At 40.5% G+C, this 13,090-nt stretch overlaps 1 protein-coding gene across 12 annotated transcripts in view; it reads left to right on the forward strand.

The window, feature by feature from the left end:
• The window catches only part of kif1b (kinesin family member 1B), a 67,666-nt gene that overhangs the window by 36,706 nt on the left and 17,870 nt on the right, over nt 1-13,090 (forward strand). For 7 of the 12 annotated variants that reach the window (XM_085444275.1, XM_085444264.1, XM_085444272.1 and 4 more), the window contains 10 exons: nt 584-663; nt 1,534-1,609; nt 2,620-2,699; nt 3,010-3,116; nt 3,424-3,507; nt 3,667-3,847; nt 3,956-4,028; nt 10,889-10,994; nt 11,158-11,175; nt 12,051-12,199. In XM_085444275.1, coding sequence (XP_085300401.1) covers nt 584-663; nt 1,534-1,609; nt 2,620-2,699; nt 3,010-3,116; nt 3,424-3,507; nt 3,667-3,847; nt 3,956-4,028; nt 10,889-10,994; nt 11,158-11,175; nt 12,051-12,199 — 954 coding nt within the window. The remainder of the gene's footprint in view (nt 1-583; nt 664-1,533; nt 1,610-2,619; nt 2,700-3,009; nt 3,117-3,423; nt 3,508-3,666; nt 3,848-3,955; nt 4,029-10,888; nt 10,995-11,157; nt 11,176-12,050; nt 12,200-13,090) is intronic. The other 5 variants (XM_085444265.1, XM_085444268.1, XM_085444273.1 and 2 more) reach the window with 1 other exon arrangement.

Consider the following 13,090-nt stretch of genomic DNA (forward strand, 5'->3'; position numbering starts at 1 on the left):
TAACTTATTCAATATATTTGTTTAACGTTAAGATGGCTGTTTAATTTTACGCCACATACAGCCTTTATTAAAACCCTGCCTTGCGTATCGGTCGTCACGCAGCTACCGAGCCTTATATGCCTCCCACTCACAGCAGTCTCTCACACTCTGTAGATAGGGTAGCACATAAGATTGCAACATCCACAGCCATGAGGAGCTGCAGTTTCCATGGCAACCGTGGTGCCCGGTCCCGTCTGTCATCCAATGACGTCAAGCACCAACGCAAATACGGTGGAAATCAGACCAAAATAGATTCAGTCTTATCAGCTTTAGGCTTTAATAGTTAGGAACAGCGTTCTCTATCAGTGCTGAAACTATTTTTGGGAATCTAAACGCAAGAAAATAAGTCATAATCACGTTGAATATACAAGTTTATTTTGTGAAGGGAAAGTATAAACATTACACATAAACATTTGACAGTGATGAGGCAAAGGTAATCTCCCAAATCCAGGTTGGTGCGCTTGTTCCTGCCTCCAATACACTGCTAATAGTTACTTTTATATTACACCGGTTTGGTTTTTCTCATAATTTCCCCTTTGTTCAGGAATCAGAAAAGATCATTGCTGAGCTCAATGAAACCTGGGAGGAGAAACTGCGAAAGACTGAGGCAATCCGCATGGAGAGGTCAGTACAGGCAGACAGTGTTTGTTCATTTCCATCTTTATTTCCCGAGGGGGAAGGTGTCTGTCCAACGTGTGCATTAAAGTCTTCCTCATTGCATCCTGTCAGTCTTAAAGGGGTGTGCGGTCTGTCTCAACTGTGTGTCAAATGCTCTGATAGCATTGGAAACTTCCCCCGACACACCTCTCAGACGTCACATAGAGGGATGTCTGTCATCCATTATCTGCAATTTGACGTTCACTCCCACCTGATGCTGTGATTGGCCACGTTCCTTCTCATTCTAGCTCTCTGAAGCTTTGTTTGTTTGTTACTCAGCATGTGTGGCTAAATGTGACTATTACCCCCCTTTTTTTGTATAGGATATTCTTGTCTTCTCCCTCTTTGTTGGTCATGATTTATCTATCCCCCTCTCTCTATGAGCACAATTAATTTTCAACACTGTCAAATATCACATCTTAAGAACTGTAACCAAACCTTTAGTTTTCCCCTAGTACTTTACTCTCTCTCTTCATCCCTCTGTGCTGTCTGTTTTACTTTTCTCTCCCACCTTTTTTTCCATCTCTGCACTAGTTCTGTCCATTTCACTGTCCTCCTTTGTCGTCACACTCGGCTGCACAAACACCCCTCTCAGACATCAACCATGCTACCGTCTGTCCATAGAGTCTAACTGGTGTCATTCTCAGCTGGTTGTCATGCTACAAATCACTTACTCCAACGTTGCACACCATCGGTTCTCATCCTCTTCGAGTTACCAGCACAAACGATCTTTAGTGGGGAAAAAAGAAGTGCACACAGTGTATGTTGCAGCAAGAATAAAAGACCAATAACGAATGCTTTCACTGAGTGTACAAATGTTTTTTGGCTGTATTTCAGGGAGGCTTTGCTTGCAGAGATGGGCGTGGCAATCCGTGAAGATGGAGGCACTTTGGGTGTATTCTCTCCTAAAAAGGTATGACAGACTGGGTGGGAGCGCACAGTGTCAACATTCCCACTGGTGGTGAAGCACATCCTTCCTCCATCACTTCACTTTACCTCACTGTCTTTTTCCATGAGAACCCTTCCTGGGGTTTTTTTCTTTATCATTCTGTCTTTCTTTCCACTTCTTATTTGCTTCCTTCACATACTCAGCTTAGCGATGAAGGGCCATTTGACGAGCCTTTTGATTGTTTTGCCACCAAAAAGGTTTGTTTAACCAAATAAGCTGGCAGAACTACATTTCCCGCATTAGAAATAGCCCCACTTTAGACAGTTTAGTCTTTAATAGACATTTTATGTGCATGGTCCAGATCTACACTTTTTCTGCTCATTGTTTTGTACTTTTACTCTGCTGGATCATTTGCAGTCTTATTTTTTTTTCCTGTAGATGCTCTCAGTGCTATCAGATCCTTATGAAATTACAAGCAGTGGCATGTTCCCTTCACTCCAAGTAGAGGCAGTGCTATAGTGCAGTGACTTAAAAACTGGTAGATATGTTTATGTTTGTTTGTCAGTAGAGTCATTAGTGCCTGAAACAACACACGTCATCACTTCATGAGTTTGTGAGTCTTTGTGTGTGTGTGTGTGTGTGTGTGTGTGTGTGTGTGTGTGTGTGTGTCCTTTGTTCACATCCGATTGCCTTCCATAATTTCTTTTCTCTCCTTTCACTCACTGCTCCACGGGTTAGCCTTGCGATCTCTATGCAGACTTTAACGGGGTATTCTCACCTAAAAAGGTTGGTGTTTTGGAGGAATAGCTTGCAGGATCCTTTTTGAAGTAGTTCTGTGAAATATAAGACTCCAGAGTTGTCAGGACAGTGTTGATGTGACCGCTTCTGTCTACATTTGCAGACAGAAGCATTTGTTTGATATGAAAATATCCTAGCATCAGGGGCAGTTTCTGCACTTATGAATGTTGATTAAAGCAGCGAAATTCTAGAAATGTTTTTGTGGTAAACTGTCTGCTTCATGTGTTTATCTGTAGACCCCACACCTGGTTAACCTGAATGAGGATCCTCTCATGTCTGAGTGTCTGCTCTACTACATCAAAGACGGAATTACAAGGTAACCTAAATCCGAATAATGACCCTGCCGCAGTGGATTTGGAAAGTTCTGGCAACTCTCCCAGGCAAGGTTGTCTGGAAAACTACTGGGTCTTTTTATGATCAGGCTTAAAATCTGCTAATGAATACATTTTGCTTTTGTTTATGTCACCTCTTTGTCCTGTTGGTACCCTGTATAGACTCTTTCTGTTGAGTCAGTTGTTACATTTCAACTTACAGAAACACTAACTGTACATTTTTGCACAAATGGCTGACAATGCATGTGTATAGCAGTATGCAGTCTCTCAAACTGGCTTCTGTGATTGTTTCAGAGTGGGTCAGGCCGACGCAGAGAGAAGACAGGACATTGTTTTAAGCGGTGCTCATATCAAGGAAGAACACTGCTACTTCCGCAGCGAAAGGAATGCAAATGGAGATGGTGAGACATAATACTGGCTGCTGGTGTTTGGAGGTGTTTGTATTGAATGTGTGCTAAATTAAGTTGAGCAAGATGTTTATAGTGTGATTTTAAAAACACCTAAACACATACAAACGAAACCTTTTTTTTTTTTTTTTTTTGAACGGATGAAACGAGTATATAAATATATAGACTACATCTAATGGGTGACGTATTTGTGGGTTTTTCTTTTTGGGTTTTTTTTTTGTTTGTTTGTTTGTTTGTTTTTTTTGAATGGTGATGAGTCATTCAGAATGATTGATTTGCGATTGGTTTGTTTTTGCTAAAGTTATTGTCATGCTGGTGCCCTGCGAGGGATCGGAGACCTACGTCAACGGCAAGCGTGTTGAGGACTCGATCCAGCTTCGTTCAGGTATGTGTGTAGAAAGTTTTCTATACAAACTGTGAACATTTGTGTGATGTCTGTAAGCAGATATGATGTAACTAATTTCTTAATGCCCAAATTATGAAATGTATTTATGACCTGTAGCGTTTAAGAAATTTCTTTCATGCTTGTGCTGCCTTCTCTAAGGCAATCGCATCATTATGGGAAAGAACCACGTGTTCCGGTTCAACCACCCAGAGCAGGCCAGAGCTGAAAGGGAGAAGACGCCATCGGCCGAAACCCCCGTGGAGCCCGTTGATTGGACATTTGCTCAGAGAGAACTCCTGGAGAAACAGGGCATTGACATGAAGCAGGAAATGGAGAAAAGGTATGCAATCTATGACGTTCATTTATTTTAAATATGCGAGTAGTTGTGTGGCATTAAATGTGGATTGTTTGATGTGTTTCAAAACTTTTATTTTACTCTGCTGTGTAGACTCACTGAGATGGAAATCTTGTACAAAAAAGAGAAGGAAGAAGCCGATCAGCTTCTGGAGCAGCAGCGACTGGTGAGTTCAAATAAGCCCCTTTTGTGAATTTAAAGAACTCACTCTGTTTTTTGTTATCAAAGATGTTTTAAACCAGTTAGTAATAAGTGCAGAGTGGGTGTAAAAGGAGCTGTAATGTCAGTTCTTCCTTTTGTTAAAGTTAATGAAATCGCTACTAGAAGCAGCCTATTGAGTGAACGTGTTAGTTTGGGATATTTTGTGTGATTTTTGATGTACTTCAGGCTATCTCTCGTGGATTTCAAAGTAAAAGTATCTCCAAAGCTACGATCAGTTACAATTTGACAGCTTGTTTCTTTGGATGGTGGTTTCATTTGGTCCTTTTAAATCTCACTAGTACTAATTCTCACTCCGAGCTCTGACACTTTGAGATGTTTATGTGTGAATCACACTTTTACTCTTAGCGCATGTCTGTTCTTTTTGCATGGAAGTTTTTCTGGTTTGAGACGGATAAGCTTTTACTGGCTGTCCTCTTGTGTTCAACAATTTATTTATTTTTTCTGTAGCAGCTTGATTGAGCAAGAATTAGACTGTAAAGCTTTCCCCTTTCCAAACCCCTGTTTTCCCCTTTCTTGTGTCTTCTTTAGTGGATCTGAATCTTGCAAAACAGCAACTTGCAGCTAAAATTGATTTGATATGAAGATCAAATTTCCTTTAAAACCGATTCAGCATTTATCAGCATCGAAAAACATGTTAAAAAGTGACGCTGCTTTTGCATGGTTCATTTTAATAGCATGTTTTCTTAACTCATTCAGTACTGGTTGTGGACTAAGTTGCAGTGTTTGCCGGAGCTGGTCAACTCTGAAGTGGCTGTTGATTTGCTTGGATTAGATTTCTACTCTAGTTTTCTTACTCTGTTTTGTCCTGAGTTTCATCTCTTCAATGCAGTTGCTGATATGTACAATGCATTGTGATAACAACAATTTCTGCTGTAGTTTTTGACAGATAGTGACAATGTGGTTTCTCATTGACTTCTTTGGCATCTGTGAGGGCACGACTGAACAACAGTTACCACTGCTCACAGTTAACTCAGTGAATCACGGGGCCTCGTTCACATCCTGGTGGTTTTATATGTGCAGAATTACACACAGAGGGTTCAGACTCCCAGGGACATAACATGTCCAATTCTTCCCAAAGATACGTACAGTCTCATACACACAATCGAAATGATCTCTACTGGTTGTGATCTGTAATGTATGCTGTCTCCAAAAAAATGAGAAACTGCATTTTTTTTTTTTTTTTTCCCCCTCCAACTAACAACTTTCTTGTAGTGGATTAACACTTATCCGCACTTCTGCATCTCCTCTCTCTACTGGCTTTCTGATCAACTGCAAGAACACTGTCTGCTAACTTACCACTAATACTAAAGCCACTCAAACCTTCTGGACTAAAGGGGGAAAGCTCCAGAATTCATCTACATGCATGCTGCTGTAGCATGTTTGGGATCCAGCTCACAAAATTTTCCACTAAGAAGAGGAATATCACAAAACAGTACAGATGTGCTCCAATCAGCAACTATCATCTATTGATATTTTCTTTCTAATCATGATAGACATGCTTTACCTTTAATATCAATATGCAACACTGGGAACAATAAGGTCCAAAAAGGACACATCCATTTCAGACATATAAAAAGTTTTAGCGAGTGTTGTGTTGAACATGAATTTATATCCACAGCGCCGTTTCGGTGGAGAAGTTAGAGAGGGAAAACTGACAAGAAAGTCAATGGAAGCCACTGTTTCTGTGAATAAATTTTTCCCGTTTCTATAGCTTTATTTTCAGCATAACTTTAAAAATAATCTTGCATGTTGCCATACATCTTGTATAATAATGATGTATGCAAAGTGTTTCTAATATTAGTGCAATTGTCACTTTTGGTTAAAAATCCAGAATTTGGAAATGCTGTCTGCGCTTAAGACAGAACGTAATCTTCTGATATAACTTTGACTCGTGGTTGGTGTTCCCTTGTTGCATATTTATATGTTCATTCTTTTCTTTTTTTCTTTTTTAAAAGCCATCTTTTCATCCTCTCCCTGATTTCCCATTGTAATTTCTCCTTTTTTGGGGGGGGACCCATCTGGTTTGTGTCCTGTGTTGTTTTCTTAAGGATGGAGACTCTGATAGTGGGGATGACTCAGATAAGAGGTCTTGCGAAGAGAGCTGGAGACTGATCACTTCCCTGAGGGAAAAGCTACCTCCCAGCAAGCTCCAAACCATAGTGAAAAAGTGTGGATTACCCAGCAGTGGGAAAAGAAGAGAGCCAGTGAAAATGTACCAGATCCCTCAGCGGCGCCGCATCACCAAGGACTCTAAGTGGGTCACCATCTCTGACCTGAAGATCCAGGCAGTCAAAGAAATCTGCTACGAAGTGGCGCTCAATGACTTCCGTCACACACGGCAGGAAATCGAGGCTTTGGCTATTGTAAAGATGAAGGAGCTTTGCGCTAGCTATGGCAAGAAGGACCCCAACGAGCGGGACTCGTGGAGGGCGGTGGCTCGGGATGTTTGGGACACTGTAGGGGTTGGTGACGAGCGCATTGAGGATGTCATGACCAATGGGTCTCGACCCGGAGGAGTTGTTATGGACGAACTAAAAGTGCACATTGATAAACTCGAGGACATCCTGCAGGAGGTGAAGAAACAGAATAACATGAAGGATGAGGAGATCCGTGCCCTCAGGAATAAGATGGTTAAAATGGAAAAGGTCCTACCGCTCATAACCCCAGAGGGCCAAGAAAAGCCTCCCATTGTAGGTCCCTCTACTTGTGAAGCAAGAACTCCAAGCCCTCAGGAAGGAAAACTACCTGTGCCTGAAAAGCCTGACGAAGAAGATGCAGATTCACTAACAGGCCAAAGTATGGCAGATGATTCAACGCTAAAGCGAGGCCACATGCGCTGGATGCGTCAAGAGCAGCTGCGCCTCAAGAATCTACAGCAACAAGAGATCTCCAAGCAGCTCCGCCGGCATCCCGGGCCTCATCGCTTTATACCACCAGAAGACCGTAAATTACGCTTCCCCTTCAAAAGTAATCCAAAGCACCGTAACTCGTGGAGCCCGGGTACTCATATCATAATTACAGATGAGCAGGTTATAGAGTTAAAGGTGCCCAAAGAAGCTGTACAGGAAGAGGAGGCAGAAAGCCTAGCTGGAGAAGATGTACAGTGTAGCGATAAGATGGATAAGATGGCTGCTTCAGTTATCCAAGTCTCTCCAGCGCTGCAAAGCCCATCAGTTCAGCGCAGAAGCAAGGACTCAGACCAAGGTTTAAACCAGGGTCACAGGCATAACTATAGGAACAACCAACATCAGCAGCTGCACGAACGAGGCCGCAGCAACTCCTTTAATCACCGTCAGCGTCCCTCGGGCTCCATGGAGTCACTGCAGCAGTCTGAAAGCAACAGGAGGTATACGCAGGCTTTCTACCAGCCCCGCCACTATCAGAACCAGCCAGCACATCCCCAGCCTCACCACCACCAACAGCCATGCCACTATAACGGCACAATGTATGCCGATGGCGGCTTCAATGGTTACCAGCATTACCATCACACTGACCATCCTAACCATCCAGTCAACTTTCAGCCACCTCCACGAATGCGCAGGCAAATGTCTGCTCCTAACCTAAAAGCCAGCAGAGAGACGACGGTCTGAGTGGGACTTGAGGAGTGAGGAACTAGATTGACAGACTTTTAGTAGGCAAACACATTACAGATCACAACAGCTCTGACAAAAAGTGACTGTGACTATTGCACTAGATCGGTGTTACTGGTTGATCCAAGTATTGTATGTATTATATATAAATATATATAAAAAAAGAGACATTTTATCACCATCAGTATCATCATATGACATTTTTATCATTTGTTTTGTGCATCGTGTGCATTGTCATCACTGTCACTGGGATTCAAAGGATTCAAAGCCAACAGATAATTTTTTTTAACATGTCACGCCTACTCTTCATTTATCAGCATGTGTGACAAGTTGATGAATCACACTTTGATTTGCCAAATTACTTTCACGGTCGAATTTCTGAGTTTACATTATTGCCATTTTAGTATTGATGAAAGTAGAGTGTTGTGTTTTTTTTGTTGTTTTTTTTTTTAAATGGCCACTGTGACATGAACATAGTGACGTGTCCAATACGCATTTTTGTTGGTGCCCACGTTAGGAACAGAACACACCCAGTGTTTTATCTACGTACTGTTAAGCTGCACGGTAGGATTGGAGAATCAGTTGTCTTTGGCACGATCATGTTTACCTCAAAGCATTTTGTTACAACGCATCATTGGCCTAGATCTGGAATCAAAAGACCACTTGAGGAATAACTTGAAGCACCAGTCAATCGTGTGCCTTTTTAAACAGACTGACATATAAAGAAAGTGGGTTTTTTTTTAAAGTGCCTTTTTAGATGCTCTAACTCTATTAATCCTGCTCTGCCTTTGCAATTCAGTATTTTCTTTGCCTTCCTTTTAATTCAGTGCCTACGGACAGGTTTGCAGATTAATTTTGTAAAGGAAGCTTCATACCTTAACTAACCAAAACTAACTTTTTATCAATAACATACTGACTTATACATTTTTTAGTAATCATCTTATTTGCTTGATTACAAACTTTTTCCTGTCTTTCTTTTTACTTTACAGTTTAACCAAAAACAAAAAAAACCCTTCAAATATGTAGCTACCAACTACTTACATGACAGTGTTTTGCACTTCCTCACTTCACGGATAAGCTGCATAATTTGTTATTGACTGCACTAATTTTTAAAGATACTAAGTTCTTTTAAAAATATGTTTTAAAAGCAGACCAAGTCCAAAAAAGGTTTTAAAACATGTCCATGAGTTTTGGAGTTCACTAAAGACAAGAACCACTACGCTGAAAAGCACAGAGAGCACCCTCGATTGTACGTGAATGCAAATTGTATCCATTTCAAAGTTTCACTGAATAGCTTCCCATTTTCTTCCTGTATGAAGCACTCAGTCTGGTTAAAATTACATTTTAGGTTTGTGGCTCATTGAGTAAGCACAGAGTTCACTGTGTTTCAGATGGATGCCCTACAGAGTGTTGTCAAGGTTCCCAAAGACTCGCCCTAAAAATGTTGGAAGCAGGACAAAGACTTGAAATGTTTGCATAATGGTATTCAGGAGAAATGTCCATATCAAATGAGATTTTTGTTTTTTTTAAGGACTGCCTTGTTTTTAGCTGCATATTCACACAACCAAGACAGATATGGGTGTGATGGTCTGTGAAATCTGTTGCCCATGTTAATAACTTCAGTAGTCTGTATCAGTGTTTTTGCCTCTGTGCTTTAGCGTGTGCGTATTTGCCTACCTTTTTAATCGGCCTGTTGTCTGCTGCATTTTTAGCTTTAAAAGAACCCCCATTAATTATTAACATTAGATATCAGATGGCCTTCAAATTATTTCAGACAAACAGCGACACTCACAGCAGGACGGGCAAGACCTTTGAGGACTATCATATTGTTAAACCTGGGATTTGAATTTATTTTCTTTTTAATGCTCTTAAGTTTTGACGGTATAAATTCTGCCTTACTATGCTGTAACAAAAAAACCCAAATGACATGACATATTCAGCCAGCCTTCCCCTCATATGTTTGAGTATCTTTGCATGGAGTAGCTTACATTTCCTCAGCCCTGATGAATCTATTAAAAGAAAGTTGTTTAACATAAGCTCTGGTGCAGATGGTGACCGGGTAAGCTGGACAGTGTACAGCATCAAATGAACCACCGTGTGTACAGCTCTGAAATCAGCATTTATAAGTATGCTAGGTCTCTGTGTCTGAGTGTCGTACATCTTGTGTTTTTTGAACCTACAACCACATAAAGTGCCTCATTGTGGCTGTGTACCGAGTTGTGTTGCTCCTTGATAGAGCACATTAACATTGAACAGTATTGTTCACTGGTTTTCATAAAGGATATACCACAACTATGTGTTTTATTGTCAAGGTATGAATGAAATGAAATAAAATGACATGATCCATGTGCAGTTGTTTGTTACATATTGCTGTTATCTGTTTTCCACTACCACTAAACCTAAATAAGAGTAGAATCTGCATGTAGGCAGCGTGCAGGGTTAATAATTTGCAACAGTCAGGTTAAAGGTGCTTAAAGTGTCCTTCTAATAAACTCTGTAGCTTCGAGTTGATCGGTGAAACTTTCATGCTGGATTTCCACGGGCTCCTTAAACGAGGAGACGTCAGCTTGCTGGTAGGAGTTCAGCAGACAAATGAAAAGGCTGCATTGTCTTCTCAGAAGACTGTGAACAAACAGGATGAGGTCATTGGGAACACAGCCTGTCCTGATGATGATGATGGCGCCCCTCATTGGATTACAGTTGACTCAGCTTCTACCAGCACCTCTCTGCTTCCACTCATACCACTGCTCTCAGATGCTTTTTTTCCTCATTGATCAATATAGAAAGTATTCCACAGTTTATGCTCTTACATACTTACAAAGGAGATGGTTTCTCCTTTGTTGTACTGGTGAAGAGCTGAGCGATCCACATAATTAGAACTTTATTGAACCTCTTTAGTCCTGGATTTAATAATATCTTAGTTTCATGGACAGTAAAAATATATATTTTTTCCTTTGTAATGATGCATGAATTGCTTATGTGCAACATATTTATCTAGAAATTCACAATATAAGGGTAGGGCTCACAATCTAATAACTATAAACCAGTTTAATGCTATTACACATCCAGAAGCGCGCATCATTTGGCTTCATAATCACAGTCTTCAGTGCTCGTTTTTCACAAATAAAACCCTCGTTGGGTTGGCGTCACCTGTTGTTGCCGCTGATGGACAGTTTTCCACGTTCTCTCTCCTCTTCCCTGTGTTGGTGTCCAGGTTTACGAGAGCAAATTGCAGGAGCTTCAGAAACAGGTGGAGACTCGCTCACTGGTAGCTGAGACACCCGATGAAGAAGAGTTGGAGGAGGAGGAGGAAGAGGAAGGTGTGTAGTATGCATTTTCAGACCTGAAGATGATTGTTTTTCCTGTACACACTACATGTAATGCTAAAATATAATATATAGATATATATGTGTGGGTGTGTGTGTTTATTTTTATATAAATGTATAAATGAACTGTCTGTTTTCTTCCACACTTTGTGTCCAGAGCCTAAACTCCTTGGATGTGCGTATAGTATTTACATATCCATAATATCACTTTCATTCAGATTCAAGTATTTTAATAGTGCCACATTAATTACCCATTGAAGGTATTAACAGAAAACTAGCTCAAAACTAGTACATCCTCTAGTCCATGCACAATAAACATACTACTAATGGTATATGTCGTTTTACATAAATTTATATATTACTTTTACTAAACCTCTGTTTAACCAAAAAAATCCATTGAGATTTTTTTTTTTTTCTTCAAGGGAGACCAGGTCAGAAATGCTCATCATTATGAAGTCTAAAGGACCATACTTATTCAGCCCAGTGATGACAAATGTCATTAAATCACTGTTTCAGGTTTCAGAGCATGCCTCTGTGCTGGTTTCCATCATTTTAAGTCTGGATGAAAGACTGGTAATAACCAGCGATGGGTCATTAATTAATTTAGTCTTAATCTCATCCATCTTGGTGGCACATTATGAAACCTAATGTGAATACAGGCTCTGTCATGTTTAAAGGGGTTCTGTTTATTGTGACAAAACCAAACCTTTATGCTCAGATTGTAGTTTCATACAAGAAACCTCTTAGTTTTGGTTCTTGACGCATACGTTTGTAAGTTTCATGCTTTTCTGGAACTTTTTTCATTCATTCTGTTTGAGAGCCTCAAAAGGAAACTGTTGATACTGCAGTCAGTGCCTACAAGTAATGTTACCTTTAAAGTGAAGTTGACAAAATGTTATAACTGAGAGATCCTCTTGAATTTCATAGACCTGTGGCTGGGCTAAATCAAAGCTATGGTCCTTTTGGGTTTTATGATTATTTGATTTGTAAGGTTTAATAACTGCTGTATTTATCTTGATAACGCCCCCTCTGTCTTTTGTATCCGCACAGTGCCGTGGACTCAGCATGAGTTTGAGCTGGCTCAGTGGGCCTTCAGGAAGTGGAGGTACCATCAGTTCACCTCCCTTCGAGATCAGCTGTGGGGAAATGCCGTCTACCTAAAAGAGGCTAACGCCATCAGTGTGGAACTGAAGAAGAAAGTAAGTGAATTGGTATTTCTCTTTATTTACCTTGAAGTGAATCACCCTCATAGCAATAATCTGTCATTTTCTACGTATTTCACTGACACCTAAACACAAACCCACATGACACACCCTCAGGCCTGGGAGAGTGTCACAAGGGAAGCGCCTGATGATGTTAATGGGTCAGAGGATCTTAGACTTAAAGGTTGCTGCATAAAATATTTTCCATATAATAATGACTTACAGGTTCCTAGCATGATTTTAGGGGTTTGCAGAGTGTGCTTAGATAACTTGGTGTTAAAATAAAATATTATCATCCTTACACTATACGCTGTTTCCCCGCCTCTTTTTCAGCTCTGTAAAAAGAAAAGTTCCATTTTAGCTCCTTATTTATTTAAAGCCCTCCTCTCAAGAAGCCCTGTTTATATAATACAGCTTCATCAAGATGGGAACAGTCATCTGAGAGCTGTCGGCTGGCAATAAAGCCCACAAAGAGGATAGACTCGTTCAGTACAAAATGTTTTCATGCAGCGGTGTTGACATTTCAGAAATTACTTGTATTGTGATCATAGACTTTTCTTATGCATCCCCTTCCCTCTACAGTTTCGTTGTACATGTTCAATGACAATAAAAGGCTATTCTATTTGTCTATTTTATATGTTTCTATGTTTATATGCTAGTGCTAATTGTGGCCACATTAGCGTGCAGCATGCTAACACAAAATTAAAAGTGATGCAGGCCTTCAGTTTTTTTAGATACTGGAAGTTCTTGCAGCCAGCAGTAGACCATTCTGGTGTTCTTTGGATGTGATTGATACATTTTAAAGAACCAGCAAAAAAATAAATAAAAATGGCGGCACCCTCCTTGTTAAAGGTGTCGCCTCACTGTAAGAAGGTTCCTGCTTTTGAT

The sequence above is a fragment of the Copadichromis virginalis genome, linkage group LG20, assembly GCF_057382275.1.
Source record: "Copadichromis virginalis isolate Kocher_CV1m ecotype Utaka linkage group LG20, C_Virginalis_male_GT1.1, whole genome shotgun sequence".
Classification (NCBI taxonomy): Eukaryota; Metazoa; Chordata; class Actinopteri; order Cichliformes; family Cichlidae; genus Copadichromis; species Copadichromis virginalis.